The sequence below is a fragment of the Capra hircus genome, chromosome 24 (genome assembly GCF_001704415.2).
Source record: "Capra hircus breed San Clemente chromosome 24, ASM170441v1, whole genome shotgun sequence".
NCBI lineage: Eukaryota > Metazoa > Chordata > Mammalia > Artiodactyla > Bovidae > Capra > Capra hircus.
The window spans coordinates 41776581-41799824 of record NC_030831.1 but is presented as its reverse complement, the minus strand read 5'-3'; the positions used below and the strand labels follow the sequence as shown (position 1 = coordinate 41799824).

Genomic DNA, 23244 nt, shown 5'->3' with positions numbered 1-23244 from the left:
CGGCTTCGACCCCAGAAGGCAGGGGCTGAGGGAGCGAGGGAGTAGCGCAGGCGCCGCCTCGCCTTGCGCAGTGGCCACCACCGTGGCTTGACTGGAAACTTCTGGAAATGGCGGCGGCGACGAGGAAGAAGAGGCTCTGTCTACGTAGGGTATTCACACGTTTTTGTTTTGCGGGGGCGGGCGGACGAATTTGCCAGCTGGGACCCGGGAGACCGACGCTGCGCCCCCGGCTGGAGGCGGAGGCGGGTGTCTGCCCGGCCCGCGGCCCGCGGCGCGCGGTGGGCCCGGGGCGTCGGGAGAGGCGGGCACCCGCTTCCGCGCACTGCGCCTGCGCGCCGGCCGGCCGCACCTGCGGGAGCCCGGTGACCCGCGGGGCCGCGACGCGCCCTCACCTGCGCCAGGTGGGCCTGGGCCCGTCCCGAAAGCACATCCACGTGCACCTGCCCCCAGGTCCGCACGCACTGTGCAGTACGCTCTCCCCCAGTCACACGTTCGGATAACCTTTTTAGACAAATTTCGGTGCATTTTCCCCCAACCGCTCGGGGCACTGCCAGCTGGAGAACTGCGCAAAGGAAAAGTCACCGCCTCGGCAGCCCCGCTGCTGGCAGTCTGACTTCCTCTGGAGGTTAATCCGCGACAGTCTGTACTTGCCCTTATTTAACCACCAAGGGGATTACATAATCGGAGGGAAACCATTTTATTCTGAGTTGCTTCTGGTGACTTTTTATTTACAAGGAGGTTAATCCGCGACAGTTTGTGCATGCCTTTATCTAACCATCAGAGGGCCCTCATCGTTGTGGCCTCTCAACTACAGCATGGGTTTGTGACTTACTGAAGTTACGAGTTTGTCATTAATCAGCAGATGAGCTATTTCAGACGACAGAGAAAGCTACATCCCAGCATTTAACTATATAAAACATAAGCTTGCATTAAAGATCACTGTTTTTTCCTTTCCTACATTTCTCCCATCTTTAAATACATCAAGTTCAAAATGAGTAGTAAGACTGCACCTTGTGGCTAGAAGTGGAACACTGTTACATTTAAGTTGGATATTTATGGCATGAAGTAACAAATACTAAAAATTTATAACCAACTCGGCTGACTTCTCAAGTGGTTGAGTTGGTTCTCATTTAACTCGCTGTAACGACAATAGCAATAACTATTTCTACAGCAGTACAAGCCTCAGTTAAAAATTGAAAGCAAATCTTGAATTTGCTGAAATCAGTTAACCATAATTTATGGCAATAACTACATGCACAGCCCTGTTACTTAAAAATCAGATTACGTGGGTAATTATGATCCAAGGCATTGTACTGACTACTAATGAATAAGAACACTATCTGTACAAAGTTCATTGTAGAAGTTTGTAAAATTTCTACAAGTTGCAAAAAATTTTAAATTATTAAGATTATATGTGACACATTATAAATCAGCCAATTTGTTATTGGAAAGGTTCAAATGAAACGAAGGGAAGAGGAGCTAATTTTCCTTTTTAATGTGAAACTAGAAGTACAAATCAAGAAGGTAATTCTTATTATAGATATAATAGGATAGAGGCCTGAAAAGAAGCTGGAGCTAGTTGACAATGTAGCTAAGGCTCTTCACTGTAGAGCCCTGTCTTTCATTAGCTCAAATCTCTTCAGCAAGTGGGCAAAATGTTTTTTTAATAGCACCAGGTCAAGGATCCCAAGCAACAAACATCACTCTTAGCCAAGGTGAAGCTTTATCACATTTATTTAGGATTATTACTACCAGACACTTAAAATGTGCATGTGGTATGTGAAATAGAAGCCATCTGCAAAATTTACTCTTTCCAACTTCTTACCGTTAGAATCAACTACTGTTATGTTTTCTACATGAAGTCCAGTTAGATCATTCAGAAAATCCTGCCATATTTCAGGAAGGTGAATTAATAAAAATAAAATCTCAGTCATGGCTTACCATATTGACAGTCTTTACAGATGTAATACTTGGGCAGTGAATACCCATATGATTGTCACTTGCTATAGGATATAATAGGACAGTTGCTCTGTCCAGTTATAGCAAGTACTTCTGAGGAACTGGTAGCCTTCCCTAGCAACATTCAGTAGCCACTCCAAAAACCACCAAAAGAGCCAGGCACAAGAATTTTTGCCCAGTAGGAAGAATGACAAGTTGAATTATTTGTTGCTCTATTTTTGTAATATGAACATTTCCTCCCTAAATATCTCCTTTTTGAAAAAAACAGCATAGAGCTAGGAACTGAGAAGAGGAAAAGAGGGAGCAAGTGGTGTTAGACACATCAACACCACCAGCTTCTCTTCATTGGTTTGAGAATCAGGCTAGGCTATAGCTGTCATCTCTAGCAACAAAAAACTGGCAAGGAGTTTTGAATCAAGCGTGTTCATATATCTTTGGAACCATCTTGGATTACTGTAATGAAATTTACCTGCCAGATGTTTTTAAAAGCCTATCTGTAATTATTAAAAACCAGTGCTCTTGTGTAAAAAATTGGTACAATTTTCAAGAAAAATGGGCAAAAAAAATTAAGCAAGATTCAACTCAAAATCCTAATACATACTACTGTAGCACAATGTAAGTGATTATCTAAAAGTATGTTTTGATAATGGTGTAATAGTATGCCTATAAAGACCTAAAACAAATTTTCTGCTTCTAAAATAGAACATAATAACCAATATCTTTAATACATAACTTGTTTTTTCAACTAGTATCTGAAACCTTCCCATTCCTAACTGTTCATCTACTTGGGGGAAAAAAAAAGTCAAGAATATAAGACATTTTTTATAATAGTAATTTTAAAGGAATAAAGTTATTTAAAATTTTCATAATTTTTTCTTATGTATTTTTTCATAATTTCAAATAAAACCCTAACAGCTAACAAAGAGAAGATAAGACTATTTTTTAAAAAAAAGATAAAAAAAATAATAAAAGCATTCCATTGCCTGTGGGAAGGTCTGAGGGCTCTGGGGCAGAAGGGAGCATTTTCACTGTGTTTTTTTTTTTGTGCCTCTTGAAAAATTACTTTTGCTGTTACCTTCTTAGGTGAAAAATGAAAATTCATAAAGGCAGTATCAAAAAGTAAAATGTTTGTTCATATTTTTAAGCATATACTAGTCTGTCATAAGACTAAGGCCACCAGTGACTTTGAGAAATCCTTAAACAGTTGGATTATTTAGATCTACCCCTCAATTAAAGCTGGCAAGCTGGCTATTAATTTTTTATTCAAACTTGCAAAACTCATAGCTAGTTTCCTGAACTGGATGATATACACAAAGGGTTTTATTCTTCTAAGTTGTAGTATGCGTTCGGTTTCTAAACTTGTAATATGCATTCAACTGAGGAGCATATTTCCCATTCCCACTGAACTTTCAAACTCAAGTTATACTTCCAGTTTCTTCCCCTAGTTAGTTCTTGTGTACCTGCAGTGTCAGAAGAGTGAAGAATAATGTCAAAGTGTTTTGTACCTTCCCTCTTTAAAAATAATAAACAGTACATCTAAAGACAACTACCTTATCCTTGTTACACCTAGTCTGCTTGACATATCACTTACCAGTTGAAATTACAGTAACAACTTTGTGCCACAAATACAAAAATGTTTAAAGAAAATACTAACAAGGTTTATAGATATTAAGATTTGCCTATGGCTAAAGATGGGAGAGCAAAATATACTTGAAATTTGACAGAATTTTTATTTCACAGTACCCTAATATTAATAAAAGTGAAAAGGCGGTTGAAAATGGTGCTCTGAAGTTCTGACATGATACTTAACAGCTGTAAGTTGCTAGGTTACAAGCAAGGTGTACCTAGATGGAAATGAACAAGTAATATAAAAAGTTTAAGTAGATAGGAGATTCATATTTTATTTCTCCACTGACATATTTACAGCGAATATAAATTAAAGGCCTGCTTGCACACCAAACCCAGGTCCTTTTGGTGGTTCAGTCAAAGAGGTAAGACCTCCAGCTGGCTCACAGGAGAAGCGTCCACTCCTGAAAGAAAAGTAACATTAAGCTGACTGCTAATGATTACCATTTACAATTGTTACCTCACAACAGCTCAGATAAGAAACTATTTCTCTCCCAAGAACTAGCATGGCCTGTTTAATCCAAATATCACAACTGCTGCAAGATTCTCACTTCCTAAATATGAAAACTGATGTATAAAAATATGAAATATGAAAAATATAAAAATAATACTAATACTAGTTCTCACTCATCAGTGAACATATATCAGTGGCTCATTAAATCTTTACAGTGCCAAGAGACAAGGGACACTGGCCAGAGTGTTTTATAGACACAGAAACCAAGTCTGGGGTGAGTCAGCGTCTGCCCAGAGATGAGAGCTAAGAACTCAACCCCAGAGGACATTTTTAAAAATCATGTTTTAATAAACTAGAGCACTACATTTATTCTTTTTATATTTGAATTTTATTTTGACTTGAGATCCAGTGTCACAGGGAATACATACTTAATATACTATATTTGGAAACAAACAGAAACTGAGTTCTTTGAGAGATTTGAGGGTTTGGGAGGATGTCCCTTAGAAGCAGTGAAGATGAAATTAATTTGTATTGATGTTTTTAAAGGTTAAATTATTAGTATTTTTCAACAGCAGGCTCTAGATCAGGGTGGCTACCATAGCCACAAAGAAAACACGAACAGATCCTCCTACAGTTCTATGAAGAGAGGCAGCAAGAGGTAGACGAACCTGTCCTCTTTTCACCCCTACACATACTTTCCCAGGTGATCTTTAGGCTCAACCTCTGTCCTGTCTGACCTCTGCTGCTAGAGCCTCGCTCAGCACCTACTCCTGTTTCACCCTCCTATTCCCTGGCTTTGTTCATTTACCTTGTTCCTGCCACAGATTTCAGCTGAAGAACTTACTCAATTAAATCTTTTTATTCCCTCCGGCTTTGCCCTTCACATTCTGTCATCAATCTTACAAGTCTATTTTTAGAGCCCTAGAAAATCATTTGTTGAGGGGACAGGAAAATGACACCACATAATCATTTATAAGCTCTTTCAAGATATTATATTACATAATGCAAGTAATTAGTGTAGTATAATACCTACAAAGTCAGAAATCAGTTAATATATCTGCATTATAGGTTTACTATGAAAACCAAATACAAAAGCAGTCACTACACTATCTGTTAGAGCCTAAAATTAAAGTTGTAGGGTAAGTGGCAAAATGCTATAAAAACAGTATTTCGCTTTGTAATTTTTTTTTTTTTTTTTTTTTAAGTGTTAACTGGTAGCAACCCACTCTAGTATTCTTGCCTGGAGAATTCCATGGACAGAAGAGGAATCTGGTGGGCTACAGTCTATGGGGTCGCAAAGAGTCAGCCACAACTGAGCAGGCACACCTGCTGCTCTTGACTACCAGTAAAACAATAAAATTAATTAACTCTGAAGGACCTCTCTTTCTTTTCCTTCTTGTGGGAAGATGTTTTCTGTACCCCCAAAGAATTCTGTAAAATTTAAAATATCTTTTAAAAACTAAATATGAAGAATTCAAGTTGGATTTAAAATTAGTTTCAGATAATCCATACTAAAAAACAACCTCTATTCATCAATAAGTTGAAAGCAGGGTTAGAGGTTATGTTCAATACTTTAAAAACAATCCCTAGCACACAAATATTTATAAATGTCAAAAGAAAGAATATTGTATTACCATCAGTTTAGCATTTTCTTTCTAGCCATCATTTACCAAAATAAAAGCAGTTCTGAACCACAGAGACAGTCATCTTTACCAGTTCTGTCCAGAGTATACGTGATAGCAGGGCTCAAGTCAGTTACCACAGAACCAGTTTCACAACTAGCACCTCTGTCAAATATTAAAGGCAGAGCACTTTATTATAAAAATACTAGTAAGAAGTAGCCAGATTAGGATAATTTAAAGAATAACTATAGCTGTATTTTGGTTACTGCCATTTTATTCACTTAAAAAATTTTTGGCTGCACCACGTGGCCTGTGCAATCTTAGTTCCCACCCACCGTGTCCCTGCAGTGGAAGTGCAGAGTCCTAACCATTGGACAGCCGGGGAATTCCCTATCTCAACTTTTTAAATAAGAGGTAATAAGGAGGAAGTAAAAATAGATTGAGAAACCAGTAATTCTAAAGTCTTTGGCTCAAATCTGGAACAATGTCAAAAACTCCCACTGAATAACTATTTAAAATTACTGATAAGCAACATCCCTATTATTAGATGGTGAAAATGCTTAACTGTGCTACTTAGTTCCTATTTATTAATGTTCAAATACAATGTTACAGTACCCCCTGGATTAAAAACAAACTAATTTTACCCCTGGTAATCTCATCCAGGGGCTTCCCTGGTGGCTCAGACTATAAAGAATCTGCTTACAGTCCAGGAGACCCAGGTTCAATCCTGGACAGAGGCTTCTGGTGGGCTACAGTCCCTGGGGTCGCAAAGAGTTGGACACAACTGAACAACTAACACACACAATCTCATCCAGACTTAGAACTTTAAATGCCATCTATTAATACAATAACTAACAAATCCCCAATGCGTATTTCCAGCTCTAATGTATTTCCTAAATTCCAAGCTTGTATCTACCTTTCAGCCATTCTACCATGAATGTTTAAGTAAGCATCTCAAACATGCTAAGTAGCACATCCAAAACGAAGTGACTTTTCTTCCCCAAATTTGCCCTACCTCGAATCTTCTTTAGTTAAAGGAATCAGAGGTACTCATACTAAAAAGTTAGAAAGCATTCATAATTCCTGTCCCACAACATCTATTAAATTTTAAACTATTTTTTACACAGCAACTAGGATGATACTTTTAATAAGATCACACCTATCATTCCCTACTGAAAACACTCAACAGTTTTTTATACTGAGGATTCAACCCAAATTGCTTACCTGGGTCTCTACCTTTCTGACCTCTTCCACCCTTTTCCTCCCTCATCACCTCACTTCAACCATAACGTCATCTTAGCTTTCCTCCAGGACCTTAACACATCTTCTTTCCCCTCTAGAACACTGTTCCTCCAGATTTTTACATGACTACTTTGGGCTTATTCAGGTCATTAACTTACCTCAGAAAGGCCTCCCCTGACTAAATTTACCTCCAATCATTCTCCCAGCATTTATCACTCAGATATTACACCAATTAAAGGACTTCCCTGGTGGCTCAGACGGTAAAGCGTCTGCCTACAATGTGGGACTCCCGGATTCAATCCTGGGTTGGGGAGATCCCCTGGAGAAGGCAATGGCAACCCACTCCAGTATTCTTGCCCGGAGAATCCTATGGACAGAGGAGCCTGGTGGGCTACAGTCCATGGGGTCAAAAAGAGTCGGACACAAATGAGCAACTAAATTTTCACTTTTCACTTTACACCAGTTGTCTCCATCACTAGAATATAAAATACATGACAACTTTACCTTGTTCATAATTTGTACAGACAACCTAAGATAGTGACTGGCACACAGCACGTATCCAGAAATATTTGTGAAACGAATGCTGAGGGAATGCAATAAAGTAGACAAAGCAAGAGAAATACTGTAATGTGACATGACAAAAGGTTTCACTTCAGTAGCCTCCATAATGGAGACTGATTCTTCAAAGTGGAAATGTTTTATTCCTCAAAATATTTTCAGTGTAGCCCAAGAAAGCCAGGAACTAGGAAGAGAATGCCAAGCCTCTTTTAAGTAAATTCATTTCAAGTGTTGAAAGAAGAGTGTGTTTTTTAGGGGCCTGCTTGCCTTTGCTAAACTTAAGTTATCCTGAACTGACCTCTTTTTCTCAGTTAGTTGTTTAGTCATGTCCAATTCTTTGCGACCCCATGAACTACAGCCCACCAGGATCCTCTGTCATGGGATTCTCCAGGCAAGAATACTGGAGTGAGTTGCCGTTTTCTTCTCCAGGGGATCCTCCCGCCTAGGGATCAAACCCGGTTCTTCTGCACTGCAGGCAGATTCTTTACCATCTGAGCCACAAGGGAAGTCCCTTTTTCTTATTAGGTAGGGTCAGTAGTCAGCCAGAACACTGACGGAGTACTTCCAGCAGACCACAAAACCATGCATAGCCTCTTGACCTAGTAATTCAACCTCAGAGAATTGTTGTTTACAACAAAAAGAAGGAAAATGTATTTTAATACAGTGTCATAAAGGTCACATCATAGTTCTCTCAATGTATCAGAATACTATATGGCCTTTAAAACCTAAAAATATGTTGAGACAAGGAAAATTTTATGACATAAGCAGAAAAAAAATACAAAGGGAATATGACTATTAAACTATGCAAACACTGCTAGTATTAAGAGAGAATTTTAAGTAATGTGAACACTTAGATAAGGAATAGGAGTTTGTTTGGAAGCAAAAGTTCAGGGTGAAAACAGAAAGGAATAATTAGAATGACACAACCTGGATAAACAGTGTTTAAGTTGAAAAAGATCTAGGTATTCTAACTGACTGTAAGCACAATGTAATGGTATAATGATGTGAGGTAAGAACTGTTGTAATTAGGCTGCATTATTGTAAGCATGATGTCTGGAATAAAGATGACAGTCCCACAGTGCTCTACACGCTGAGTACGTATCTCAAATACTGTGATTAGGCCAAGTATCACGTTAAGAAAGTCATCAGCCAACTAGAAGACATAGAAAGGAGGGAGACCAAAACTATGCCATATAAGGAAAAACAATGAAACAACTGTGGATATTAAATCTGAGAAAAGATATGAGGAAGATGATATAGCTGTTTCGAGTAACTAAAGAGCTGTCATTTGGAAGAGGTCTAAAAATTATCTTGTGTGCGTTCAAAGGAGAGAATCTTGGGACCTCTACGGGGAAAAGAGGAAGACAGACATTGAGTCAAATTCTGGCAGCATGAACTTTTAAACAATGAAAGAGATTTCTATCTGTAGTAAATCTGCCTTCCTTATAAATATCCAGGTATATACCACATGATTATGTGACAGGGTTTTAGAGAGGGTAAAAAAATCACTTCTTTAAATGACAAGTTGGTTTAGACAGCATTCAAGGCTCCTGAAAACTCCCAAAGACTTACGGTATAAAATTTTTTAAGTTTACATGAAACACTAACTTAGGTTAAGCCATTAAAATTTATTGAAAAAAAAAATACCTTGGCCCAGGTTTTGGGATTTTGCCAGCCTTCAGTTCATCAATAATTTCTTCAATATCTTTAGGTGTCAGATCCTCCTAGGAAAAAAATGTAAGACAGTCATATTAAATTACATCCTACCACTAAAATCAGTGTGAATCCCTAGTATCAGTTTATTACTGTCTGTCCCAGCTCACGAGTTACTTACCAAGGCAGCACACCTGAGTAATTCCTAGACATAGCCTGTCCTGCCAAATGCAATCACAGTAGGAGCTGCAGCTGAAGGGGCAGCAAGACCGGTGCTCTGAGGGAGACAGTTCTGCATTTGAGCTCAAGTTCCAGCACTTACTAGCCAGCAATCTTAGAGAAATTACTCAGCCTCCCCAAATTTGTTTCTTCATTTCTCAACTGACTTCAGAATGTTTTGAGGTTTAAAAGCAAAAATACATAAAACAGAACACGGGCACGCACATGCTCAACAAATGCTATATCCCTGAGGAATCGGTGAGATACACTGGCAGTCATAAACAGCACATGCCTAGTATCTATCACTAAGCCAAAGACCTAATACTCTAGTGATATCTTCTTGATTTCACAGGTGAAATTCAACCTGTTTCAAATTTCACTTAATTTTCCAAAGAAGTAATTTTGGAGACATTTATTTTAAAAATTCTGACCCTCCAATCCCTGTTTCAACCAGAGCAACTTTGTATTTTGTACACTGTACACCTGTGTAAAATTCTGACCTCAAGAAAGGATTCTGTTATTTAAAATAATAAATACAATTAAAACACACAGACACACTCTTAACCCTGGCTACGCAATAGGTTTAGTCAAAACAGAACGGGGCAAAATTAAACTAAGAGGAAAATGCCTAAACTACGTTATATCCCCTCTACCCCTCAAAATTATTAAGTCCTTAAGATCTTTTGAGGCCTCTGGTACTAGAATAGAGAATCATGCTTCCATACAGTGTCTTTAGTGCCTTGCCATACAGAAGCGCTTTAACAGATGATAAACATTTATGGAAATAAAAACTGCTTAGAGTTCAAAAGATGCTCAGAACTTCAAAACTATAAGGAATCTTTAAACTCATCTAGTGATTTTTATCCCCCACAACTCTTTATTATGAAAATTTCAAAGTATACATGAATAATCATGAATGAAAGTCTCCCATTTGTGTCCAACTCTTTGAGACCCCACGGACTGTACAGTCCATGGAATTCTCCAGGCCAGAATACTGGGGTAGGTAGCCTTTCCCTTCTCCAGGGGATCTTCCAACCCAGGGATCGAACCCAGGTCTCCCGCATTGCAGGCAGATTCTTTACCAGCTGAGTCATGAGGGAGGCCCACATGAATAATCATATTTCTTGTCATGTATGAATTATGTACAACATGCCTTCTGGTTTTGTGTTTGTACTGTACCATTTAAAAGCAAGCTACAGACATCATGACACTTCACCTTAATAACCACAGCAGGCATCTCCTGAGAACTTTTTTTTTTGGCCATGCCACATGACTTGTGGGATCCTAGTTCCCTGACCAGGGATTGTACTTGGGCCACAGCACTGAAAATGTGGAGCTTTAACCACTGGACCACCATGGAATGCCCAGAATATTTTTAAATGCTCTTAAATAAAACAATACCATTATCACACCCAATTAACAATAATTCCTTAATGAAATCAAATGTCAAGACCATATTCAAATCTACCCAACCACCCTCAGAATGTGTTTTATAGTTTTCCCCTAATTGGTAGCCATTCAAAGTTTATGTGACCATTTCATTTTATCCACCAGTCAACTGAGATCCATAAAAGTTAACTGCCTTACCAAAGATCATATCAGGAATGACTGAAAGAAGCTCTTGCATAAACCCATAGTCTACTATATTTAAACTTACAATGCTTCATACAAAGCCTTGACTGTCTAATTCCTGCTTAAATTAAGATCCTCCTGATTATGAGTAAATGGCAGAAATGTAGGAGAGGGAAAGTTATTGCCATATTGTTAAAAGGTATTTTTTTTACATATGAGAAAGAGAGGGGGTAAGAAATTTGAATCACCGTCATTAAAATGAAGAAAATCCCTATAGGTAATAGAAGTATCCTAGAAACATAAAATGCCAAAGAAGTCCAATTTCATCTTCATTTAAAATAAAATCATAGATTTCCATTTCAGGCATGGCAGGCCAGCTATCCTGACTGAATGTCCTGCTGTTAACAACTATAAATGCTGAATAAAATAAAAAACAAAAACTTTAAAACTTTATTAAGACATTGACAAGGAAAAAATACTCAGAGGTCCAAAACTCAATGAAAACTTAGGGAGACGTGGAACACCAAACAAACTTGGCTTCAGGATGTCACAACCTACAGGGGCAAGGGACAAAGTCGCAGGCACAGGAGGGCATCCAAACCACACAAAGTGGAGACACCCAAAGGGTATATTCTCAACATAAAGGAAACCAGAAATTAAAACTGCCCCTCAAAACACCCTGCTAGTCTGGAACCTTATACTTCAGGGGAAGAAGAGGGAAGATATAAGGAGAAGGGATTTCTTTTGGCCAGTAGTATTTCCAAGGGCAAGAGAGAAGCAACATCAACTTCTGCAATAATCTACCTTCAACACGGGCCTAAAAGAATTTCCATAAAGAAACTTCTAAGAGTTATGAGCTAACAAGATATTACGAATGAAAAACCACTATATAATTAGGGTAGCAAGCAATTAAAAAAGATAACTAGAAAATGCCACACACCTGGATATTAACACTTCTAAAAAAAAAGGTCAAAGAAATAAAATTGCAAAATTTAAAAATATTTAGAAATGATAAAAATATTACTTATCAAAACTTGTCAGATACAGCTAAACCAATTTTTAGAGAAAGGTATGATACCATCTCTGTAAAATTTTTAAAACACACAACACAGTATGATTACCATGCCTGGATACATATATTTTGAAAGTTTAAAAAACATACAGGAAGAATACACACTAAATTTATGATAGTGGTTATCTCTGGGAATGAAAGGAAAGGAACAGGATTTTGAATAGGGGTAGGAGAAGTTTACCCTCAGATACAGCTTATTTCTATGTAATGGCAACCCACTCCAGTATTCTTGCCTGGAGAATCCCATGGACAGAGGAGCCTGGAGGGCTATAGTCCATGGGGTCAAGCACAGTACATGTATAATAACAATGATAAAAATTATAATACCTGAAGCATGTGTGGCAAAATGTTATCTATTAAGCTGTGGTATTTATTTTTTGTATTTAAGTTTTTGTTATTTAAAAGTTTTTTAAATGTATCCTGGAGTTAAATGCAAAAATGTTTACTGATGATAACTTTTTTTTGGATAACAATTTTTGAAAAATGTTCTTGTGGACAATAATGTGGAAGCTAAAACTGACATATTTTTATTCATAATTATTTGATTTTCAATAAACTTTGAAACCACAAAAAAAACCTTCTAGATATTTATATCAACAGGAAATCAAGTATTTTAAATATAATGTCATACAAGTTTAATTTACATTAAGTAAATACTCACATAGTAGTTGTCATTTATTTGAACCATTGGTGCATTTACACAGGCCCCTAAACATTCGACTTCTATAAGAGTGAAAAGTTTGTCAGGTGTAGTCTCTCCAACCTTTATTCCTAAAAGTGTAAATAAACACTGTAAGGATCAGATAATATTTTAATTGCAACATAGTTTAAGGAAACAAAACAAAACCAACCCATTACAGAGGCATGTAAAAAATATTTAAGAGCACTGAACTTCTTAAATTAAACAAACTCTGTATAATTATTATAGAACATTCAAGGATTTCTTAAGTGGACCTGTTCCTTTTCAAACAGTCAAATTTCAAGGGCCTCATCTCCAGTGTTTGTTGTTACATAACAGTGTATCAGACCATATAAATTTTGATCATTGATAATTAACCTACTATTGTATTATAGCTATACAATCAGACTGGGGAAGACTCAGAAAACAGTTAATGTCAAAGATCATTAAGAATGTGAGGATAGTAAGTACTCTCAAATCTTTAGGGAAGGCATTTTGATAAAATCTGACCCAGCAATTCTACATCTTAGAAACCACCTTCATGTACTTGGACAAGTATGCAAAGAGATGCATACGTGAAAGTAACTGCAGCATAATTTAACTTATATAGAAAAATGAGGCAGACATACATATTATCATAGTCAAAATCAAGTGCAAAAAAGCAAGCAGACATATTACAAGTATGTATTCAACAATGAAAATAATTAAAACAACATTAACTCTAAAACTGATATACCCAACTGTCATCACAAATTTGTACCTCAGAGGTAGGGGGACGCAATTTCAAGCAGACTTCAGCCTCTGTTTCATATACTTTAATACTGTCCAGCTATTTTTACAACATGCAAGTGCTTTATATTCAGTAACAACAAGGTTCAGAGACACCTCCTTTTACTTCATTTGGTATGTATACTGATAAATGTGACAATGGCAGTTTGCCCCTTGTAGTAACATCTTCTTCCACACTTCCCTTCCTGAAGCATTCTTCCTTTTCCAAATCTTATTTGTTCCAAGTCTTGTTTGGAAGAATGAGGATAATACAGTCACTTCATATGCCACATGCTATCACACAATGAGTGAAACTTACTTTTCTAAGCAACGAACACTTTAAAATTTTAAGAAGCTTTTACAACATACTCAATGATTAGGAAAGAAAACATGAAAACTCAGCTTTGAGAATGAGAACGAAAGAATACCGAAGAAATAATGGTGGGCAAACACAGTAAGACAAAAATTTACGCATCAAGTACAGATCCAATATGATAGTAAAAGTTGGAAAATTTAGGTAGAAAGAGGTCACATTTCAAAAGACAAATCTATTTTTTATAAACACTATAAATATACTGTGCCCCATACCAAGTTTTTTCTGAATGGCTTCCAGTATGCTGTCGGAGTTTCGGAGCATGCAAGGTGTGGTAGTGCAGACTTGAATGTGATACTTTCCAACAGGCTTTCGATTATACATTGTATAAAAAGTTGCTACTTCATACACTCTCATTGGAGGTACTTGTAAAATTTCTGCAACCTAAAATATTTTAATAATATGGTTACAATGTTTATTAATTGAGGTTTAGATATGTCATAAAAAACATTCATTTCAATACTGCTTCAATTTGGTAAAAACCAATAAAGTTCTTCAGAAGCAGAAACTACATCTGTATTTGATATCTGCGAGGCATAAGTCCTTCAATTTTGACACTTAAAAATCACACATATATCCAGGTCTTGACATGAAAAAAGAATTTGTTAAATGGCATTTCAAATGACAAATATTAAACTTTTTCTTATCAGGGATTCTAAAGGAAATGTATTCTCAAAAGACATCTAACCCTGGGCTCACTCCTGCGGTACTGAAGTAGCTATGCTGAATCTAATTCTGTGGTACTAAATTAGGCTTGCAGCTCTGAACCTGGGGAACTCTCTCAAAATACACAAGCTGGCGTCCAATCAATGGGATAATTGTAAGGCCCTGGTGTCTAACTAAAATAGTTCTGAGCTGCTGTTGTGCACCTCCCTATAATGCATGGGCCTCTGGATATTGTTTTTGTTGTAAGGTTGGGCTTTTCTTGGAGGGGAAAGGGCAGTAACATTAAAAGTCTCAAAGTGGAAAGAATTTTGATTCTATTCTCTGTATGCTATTTCTTCCTCTCGTACATACACGTCCAACTCTACACAGAATAGGACAATATTTTTAAAACATTTTCACATTGGTTTCTCATTTATTTTGCTCTGCTAAGCTTGACATTCAGCAAGACTTTCAACAAGCTTACCATTATCAAAAACATAAAATTTTCAAAAAAAAGTTATTTATGATTAGAAACACACCTAAATCATCACCGAGGAAGTTGGCTGTTATAAAATAACGAGGAATTTAGAAACGCCCCCAAACATTAATTTACTGAAATAAAAAAGCACTTATGTTTACTAAGTATGGTGGTTTAGTCGCTAAGTTGTGTCTGACTCTTGCAACCCCATGGACACGCGAGTCTGCCAGGCTCCTCTGTCCGTGGGATTCTCCAGGCAAGAATACTGGAGTGGGTTGCCATTTACTAAGTATATTACTAACCAAACTTGCTTTATAACATTTTTCATAATCAAAACAAATCAACAAGAGTCCACAACACTGTTAGAGTACCGTGCCAAGTAAATAAGAGATTAATGAACTCTTATCTAAAATTTGTATGCAGGATTCCATTAGATAAACTGAAGACACTCCTAGACTCTAAGAAAGACTCTAAGACATTCCCCTTGTCACAGTGAGAAAGTGACAAGGGGAATGAAGCACAGTAGAATCTCTGCAGATGTCAGTCAAGTACAAACTGCACAGAATTAGAGATGAGTCAGCCCCAGCTTTACCACTTAGAAATAATAATATAATAATTGGAAAAGCTCTATCTAGTCCAGAATCATCACTGCAGATGAGCAAGTTCAGAGAAAAATCAGATCTCTGAGCTCAAAGTAAAACATATTTTCCATTATATCAATGGAATAATAATCACACTGGCTTATTAGCCGTGTGATTCTCACAAGAATCAAATAATATATGGCTTTGTATTACACTCATAAATGATACACTATAACATAATACCATACAAATGTAATTACATTAAAAGGATATGAATAAACTTGAAATCTGGATTACTGCTGAAAACACTATTAGGAAAAAAATGAATCCTAAAATATGCGTGAATATACTAACTATTTAAATGGGTCACTTAAAAGATTTCCCTAGCTTGTTGATTCCAAGCTGCCATAATCAAATGTCACAAATACCATGTATTATAAGGATTTTAATTAAAGCCTGAGGCCAAAAATGCAAAGTATTAGAAAGATTCACATTAGCTGTGAGCAGATCTTTTTCTCTGCAATTCTAGTATTTATACAGTACATTCCTTTTCAGAATATCTTGACAGCAAATTATACATATTTGGGATCTTTTTTTCCTCTCAAAGACAGAAAAAAAGCCTCTTTGACTCTAATGCCCTTACTATTTCTTGCAAGGATAAAAAGCTCCACCCTTTCAGTTTTCAGCCTTATTAAGGGAACCAACAGAAACATAAATATAATTTAGGGTATGAGATATATAAATGATTTGTTGTTGTTCAGTTGCTAAGTCGTATCCAACTCTTTGCAACTCCATGAACTACAGCACACCAGGCCTCTTTGTCCCTTACTATCTCCCCGAGTTTGCCCAATCCAGGAGAACTTCAAATTCCTCGATTATGACATTAATGACCGTCAGAGAAATTTCCACATAAGGAAGTTACTATACACAACGTCTCCTCTTTTTGAACTAACACAAAAATGAAGTACCTTGTTCATAGCAGAGATGGGCAGCCATCCATTCTGTCTCTGGGCTAAATCCAGAACAGGAAGCACAGCTGCTGCCTTATGCCCTTCTGGGTAGTTTTTCACAATGGCCTCTATCCTCTGTATCAGAGAAAAAGCACTTGTTTTTATATATCTGGAAGATACTAAATATTCTGTAAGTTAACTATAACGTTAATTCAGTCATACCTTATAGTTTTCTGGTGTGAAATCAAATGGAGTTTCTGGATTATTCTCAGGAGTATCTCTGTGCTACACAACAGGAAAAAAATGTTTCTCAAAATTAACAAAATTCCCTGAAAAGTGTGAACAACTTTGTACCTTACTACTACTGATTATTTAATTTCTTCACTTTGATTCAAACATGATATATGTCAATCTATCCTTGCTTCAAAAGCAATGGCTAAACTAATTATTAACTACACATCTGATAAGTATGATTACCAAAATAATATTAGCAGAATTAAAAAATTTAGACATTTTCAAAATCACCCTTTGTAAGTTATAAGAAGTAGCTTTAGGATCAAAAAACAAAAAAAGTGTAATGCAACTTGACGAGAGAATACGACCTTCTAACGTAGTATAATTACAAAAACTTACAGATTATTGGGAAGCCTTATGAAATTAAGACACAAAATTTTGAGCATGACAATATGTACATTTTTCCAAAAGAATGTACCAGATTATCAAAGGGACCCACTACCTACTACAAAAGCACCATCTCTTCCCGAAACAACAGAAACTAGCCCACAGATAGTTTTCCATAACAGAAACTAGCCAACAGCAAGCTTTATTTCTTCTCCAATAAGAGCAGGCCCTTTTCAAACACTGACAAGAAATGGCATGTCAACAGGAAATCAAATGAGTCACACTGAGATTAAAACTTACATCAATTAATGTTTTGTATATATGGTGAAACGGAACTGAATCCCTTAATTTGTTAACTCTCAAAGTTCTGGTTTTTCAAGGACATGGAAATGGAAACAAAGTTTCTTTGGACAATCATCTCAAATATTTTCAGACAAAGACAACAAAATGGAGAGCAGGACTCTACTTATTAACAGTATGGCTAACTCATTTATTAAGATTCAGCCTTTAAATAATTCATTTTCCAAAACTATACCATCAACTGAATCATCACACGACTCCACTAAACTGCCCTTAAACACTAGATTGATTTCTGAAAAATGTACCTTGTCACAGAAAGGGCATACATATCTTAGTCTTTCTGAATTGTGCAGCCAATCAACCTCTACCTGTAGTGAAACCCTGGAAACCAAAAACATGAGGGACAACAGCCAATGTATTGGCTGTATTACTGAAATCCATGAGTTTCAAGCTGGTGCCATTCTGGGATTCCCCAATTTGCAGCCTCAGAATCTTCAGTCAGCCAACATAAATGATCTTGAAAAATCCACAGTATGACAAGAAATCAGGTTAGGGCTCACGGTTATTTCACCAAGGAATAATCTAAAGTCTTAATCCCAGGGTGGCCCTGGTACCAATTCAACTTGAAATGCAGTGAATTCAATTATATTTAAACTCCCACGAACTCCCACTCCAGCAAACACCAAAGATGTTGCTCTTTAAGATGTTGCATTTAACCAAACTTCCAAGTCCTTTCATTCTGAAATCTTAGTTAATTACTTACCACAAATAAGGCTCCTCCAGCTCCATTCTGAACAGCTGTCTTATGCAGATTTCTTATATGTTTTCCCTATAATTTTAAGAAAGTTCAGTAAATCAAATACCTTATGAAATTTTAAGATCAGTAATTTAAAATAATAGAATCAATAAGCTGGACTTCCCTCATGGCTCAGCGGTAAAGGAAATGCAGATTCAAAGGTAAGGTTCCTACCTTGCTTGCCTACAGTAGTAACACAATAGTCAATGGAAGAGCCAGAATCACAAGCTAAATCTCCTACGTTCTTTTGCATGCAATTGCAGAGCCAATGTACCATTAATTTACTGTGTTTCACTTATGTCTGAATCAAATTGGATGCCAATTTTTATTCACTATGGATCTTCATAAACATGTTTCATTCTGTAAAAATGTATAGAACGTTACCCCCTTTTAAATTCTTCACTACTTTAGAAACTCTAGCCATAAAAGTATTAGTTCAGAAAGCTGCTCATAATTGACCATACTCAATTACTTTGGAAGGAATCCACTTGATTACTCTCTTTGTTCTTTTGTTTTTTTTCTTTCAGCATGAAGGCAAGTCCCAGTCTATCCCATGATAGGTAGCTAAAACTCCAAGAGAAAAACTACAGTCTTAATGTCTCAGGCTTCAAAATCACTATGGACAGTGACTGCAGCCATGAAGTTAAAAGACGCTTGATGCTTGGAAGAAAAGGTATGACAAACCTAGACAACATAATAAAAAGCAGAGACATCACAGCCAACAAAGGTCTATATAGTTAAAGCTATGGTTTTTCCAGTAGTCATGTACAGATATGAGAGCTGGACCACAGTGTAGGCTGAGAATTGATGCTTTTAAACTGCAGTGTTGGAGAAGACGATTGAGAGTCCCTTGGATAGCAAGGATATCAAACCAGTCAATCCTAAAAAAAATCAACCCTAAATATTCACTGAAAGGACTGATCCTGAAGCTGAAGTTCCAATACTTCAGCCACGTGATGCAGAGCCGACTCACTGGAAAAGTCCCTGATGCTAGGAAAGATTGAAGGCAGGAGGAGAAGGGGGTGACAAGATGAGATGGTTGAATGGCATCACCAACTCAAGACATGAGTTAGAGCAAGCTCTGGGAGATGGTCATGGACAGGGAAGCCTGGGGTGCTACAGTCCATGGGGTCACAGAGTTGGACACGACTTAGCGACTGAACAACCACCACCACCACAGGAGGGGGATAGGCAAGTGGGAAATCCAGGAAAAGAAAAAGCCAGAGAGAAGCCCCCAGTTCTGTGACTGACTCCAAAAAGTTTAGCTACAAGAACTGAACCAATATGTGAGCTGCTGCCCACAAGGGAGCCAGACTGCAGTCAAGTCAATTGCCTACTTGCAACAATAACTACAACAAAATACTCTTTGGAGGAATTTTAAAAATTCATAACCTCTATGACCATCATTCACAATATCCAAGACACAATCCAAAATCATTCAACACACAACAAAAAAGGAAACAACTCATTCTCAAGAAAAAAGACCAGTGGACATTACCAAACAATCATTTCAAAATGACTACAACAGTGCTTAAGGACATAAAAATATCTTCAATGAATGAAAAGACAGAAATAGAAACCATAAAAAAAGAACCAAATGAAAATTCTAAAACTGAAAACATAATCCATGAAAATGTCACAACCCTTTCACCTCTATGAAACTCCTTAATGGCTTGGCAATGAGGCAGCATCAGTTGTAAAGTGATGTCAACAACAGAGAAAACACTGGGCAATTTACTTAAGGAAAGATGGAAATACATCTATTCTGAGTAGCTTTTGGCTCCATATTTCATAATTTTTAGGCAATTCTTGCAATCACAATCATTCAGCAAGATATTACTGCACAGAAATGAAAAATAAAGTTCAAGGAGATTAAAAATTATGGCTCAAAGTCACAAAAGTGTCTTCCACTAGACACAGTACTAAATTCTGGATATTTTAAAATCAATGACAAGCTGAAAAAAGCCTGTGGCTGAAGAAATTGGCAGCTAGCTAATAAAGCAGCAATTGTAACAAAATAAGCAATTTCTTTGAAAATGTAAATGATTCCCTTAAAAGTTTCTCTTTTAGGAAAGGAACTTCATTAGTGAAACCTCTTTACTCATGTATTTCCTGACTTTTGCTAGGTCATCTGATATCCCAATGTTTGTAAAAGATTAGAAGGGCCTGATTATATAAATTACAGAACATCTTCACAATGGCATATCATGCAGCATTAAAAATGACAGAAATGTTTACTAACCAGGAAAGCTGCTCAAAATGTACAATGAGAAAAAACAGGCTACAAAAACAGTATGAACAATACGATCTAATTTTTAAAAATTCCATAAGGTCTCTTTAATGCAGACGTCAAAATGTTCACATTTTGGTAATCTCCCGTTTGATAAAACTATGGGTGATTTTTATTTTTTGAACTTAATTCTATTTGCTGTTCCTAATATTATGTTTTTCTTATTTTGTCCTTCCCACCTAGAATACCCTCTCCCCAGTCCATCTGATCCCACCCCTAATCTATTCCTATTGCTTCTAGGAAAAATTATAGCACCTTCAAACAAAACTGGATGCTCTATTCACAAGTATCTCTAACACTGCACGGTTGACCCCTGAAGGATACCGGGGGTTAGGGGAGTATGCTAACTGGTTTTGTGAGGTTGTTTTTTTTTTGGTGGAGCTGGGGGCAGGGGTGGGAATGGGGCGGTCAGTGCTTGCTGGGGTCTCAGTTCCCTGAGCAGGGAATGAACCTGGGCCACAGGCAGTGAAAGAGTGGAATCCTAACCCCTAGACCACCAGGGAACTTTCTGTGGAACTTCTAAGTAGTAGAATATACGAACCTAACAGTCAGATTCCAAATGAGGTTTCTCCATATACCCTGGTGGCTCAGTCCAGTCGGTAAAGAATCTGCCTGCAGAGCAGGAGACCCGGGTTCGATCCCTGGGATTAAGATCCCCTGGAGAAGGAAATGGCAACCGATTCCAGTATTCTTGCCTGGAGAATCCCGTGGACAGGAGCCTGGCTGGCTACAGTCCCTGGGGTTGCAATGAGTCGGACACGACTGAGCGACTAAACCACCATATACTCTGGATCCTGCAGTAGTCTAATATCTACTGTTGAGAAAAAAAATACGCTTATAAAGTGGACCCGCGAAGTACAAATCTGTTGGAGGATCAACTGAACCTTTACGTGTATGGTATTTACTTCCTCAAGTTCCTACTGCATAAGACTATCATAACGCCACAAGAATAGGGGATGTCTAAATCCATGGCTTAACTGTAATATGGGGGAAATAACAGTATCAACCTCATAAATGAGATTTCGAGTGTAAAGAGTTAACAGTGCTTGGCACACGGAAAGCAGTAGCGGAATGTTGTTCCCTGTCACCATTATTATCCGATTTTGTCACCTGGAGCCCAGCAGGTAAGAGTGGATCCTCAAGCGTTTATTGAGAGACCAAGTCTGCACACTGGAATATTCGAGGGCACCAGGGACAAGCGTAGAGGCCCAAAGTCCGGAGAAGGTGCGGTGAGGCCACCAGGCGAAACCGGAACTCACGTGCAAGCTGCTGGGCTCGCCCCACGCCCAGAGCCCCGTCGGCCCCTTCCCCCAGGAACCGGCCCCACCGTCCCAAGGCCCAGTCGGGGACGCCACGCCGTGCCCCTCCTCATCTCTGGGCGCGCACTGCTCAGTGAGCACGAACGAGCTCGCCCGGGGACTCAAGTGTCCTTCCCCGAGTGAGACGTGCTCGGAGGTCACGGGCGTCCGGCCCGACAGACTCGGGCGCGGGGACACCCTACTCGGCCAACCTCCCCACAGCCACCGGGGGACCACGGGACGTCCCTCCGCGAAGCGGGACGCCCGCGGCGGGCCACGCAAGGGTATCCTGGCGCCGCCCCCCAGCCTCCCGTCCCGGAGAGGCCTCGCTCTGCCGCCCCCCGGCCTCCCCGAAGATGGTGAAGGCCGCGGTGTCCTTGCCGCCGCCCGGGACCAGTCCCGGGCCCGGGCTCCCGCGTGCCCGCCGCTACAGGAGGCGAGGAGAGAGGCGGGGAGGGCGGCGTCCGCGTTCATTCGAGCCTTCTTACCCAGTGGGCGGCGAAGCCGGCCGCCCGGGCCCGTAGCGCCACGGAGAGGAACATGGCTGGCCAAACTGCGGGGCTCCGGGCCTCGCCGGGCGTGGTCCCGAGCGGTCGGCACGCATGGCGTGCGCGTCCCCGAGTCCAGCCCGCGCGCCCAGGGCAGCGGGGGCGCGCGGGGGCCGCGGGGGCCAGTGGGCGGAGACTTCCGGGCCGGGCCGGGCCGGGGCGGGGCGGGGCCTGCTGACGCCAGGAAAGCGGTCCGGAGGGCGGTGCTTGGGCTCCACATGTTGAAAGTAGTCTCCAGGAAGCTGGCGCTCCGCCGATCCGGGTTTATGGGACGAGTTTCTCTCCTGGAGCCTTAAGAGGATTTAGCTGTCTCTCTTTTGATTGTACTTTTCTAGAAAAAGCTCCGTGGTAACCCCTATCACTCGTGTGTTACACATTGCAGAATTGAAGGCAACTGGGCTGCCTGCTCTCTGCTCCCGTTCTTCTGCTTTGAGGTGCAAGCCTTCGTGTTTAGAGGGAAACAATACGATAATAATATAGTCTAGACTTGGCTCCGGAGTCGCGGAGAGGGGGAGGTGGAAGGCAAGCTGGACGGCCCTGAGTGACGACTGCCGGGCTGCGTGGTAGTGCTCCCTGCTATTCTCGGTTCTTTGTACGTGTTAGAAATTTTCCATAATAAAACTTTCCATAAAGAAAAAAAGCCACTTCCTTCTTGCTGTTTGTCTGGTCATCTCTGGAAATTCCAGCAAATATGTGCTTGGTAACAGCTGTTCTGTGCCGAGCTCGTTTCCTGCAGTGGAGGGTTTACCCCGCCGCCTGCTTTGCTCCTGTGTCTCGCACCCACTCCCTTCCTCTGCCCATTTTCTTCGCTGTAATAAACTTGTGAATGATTTCTGAACTTTCACATCAGAACAGGGACTTTTTAAAAATATATCTTTCATTAATTTTAAAACTCCAAAATATCCCTTTGCAACTCTGTGAGTCATGTTTCACAAATGAG

General features: G+C 39.1%; 1 protein-coding gene across 1 annotated transcript; it reads right to left on the bottom strand.

Annotated features, from left to right (window-relative positions):
• On the bottom strand, positions 1717 to 22409 carry NDUFV2 (NADH:ubiquinone oxidoreductase core subunit V2). Its single transcript, XM_018039385.1, has 8 exons — positions 22245 to 22409; positions 18136 to 18201; positions 16674 to 16736; positions 16470 to 16586; positions 14013 to 14181; positions 12639 to 12748; positions 9109 to 9185; positions 1717 to 3989 (listed from the first exon to the last, which is right to left on the bottom strand). The coding sequence occupies exons 1-8, from the start codon at positions 22296 to 22298 to the stop codon at positions 3896 to 3898; spliced, it is 750 nt and encodes a 249-aa protein (XP_017894874.1). The 5' UTR covers positions 22299 to 22409; the 3' UTR covers positions 1717 to 3895.

Coding starts and splice junctions, on each gene's coding strand:
- NDUFV2 (XM_018039385.1), bottom strand. CDS start 22,298: ATGTTCCTCTCCGTGGCGCTACGGGCCCGGGCGGCCGGCTTCGCCGCC. Junction 16,587..16,673: donor TCACACCAGAAAACTATAAG/GTATGACTGAAT, acceptor TCTCTGATACAG/AGGATAGAGGCCATTGTGAA. Junction 3,990..9,108: donor ATCCCAAAACCTGGGCCAAG/GTATTTTTTTTT, acceptor CTTTTCTTTCAG/GAGTGGACGCTTCTCCTGTG.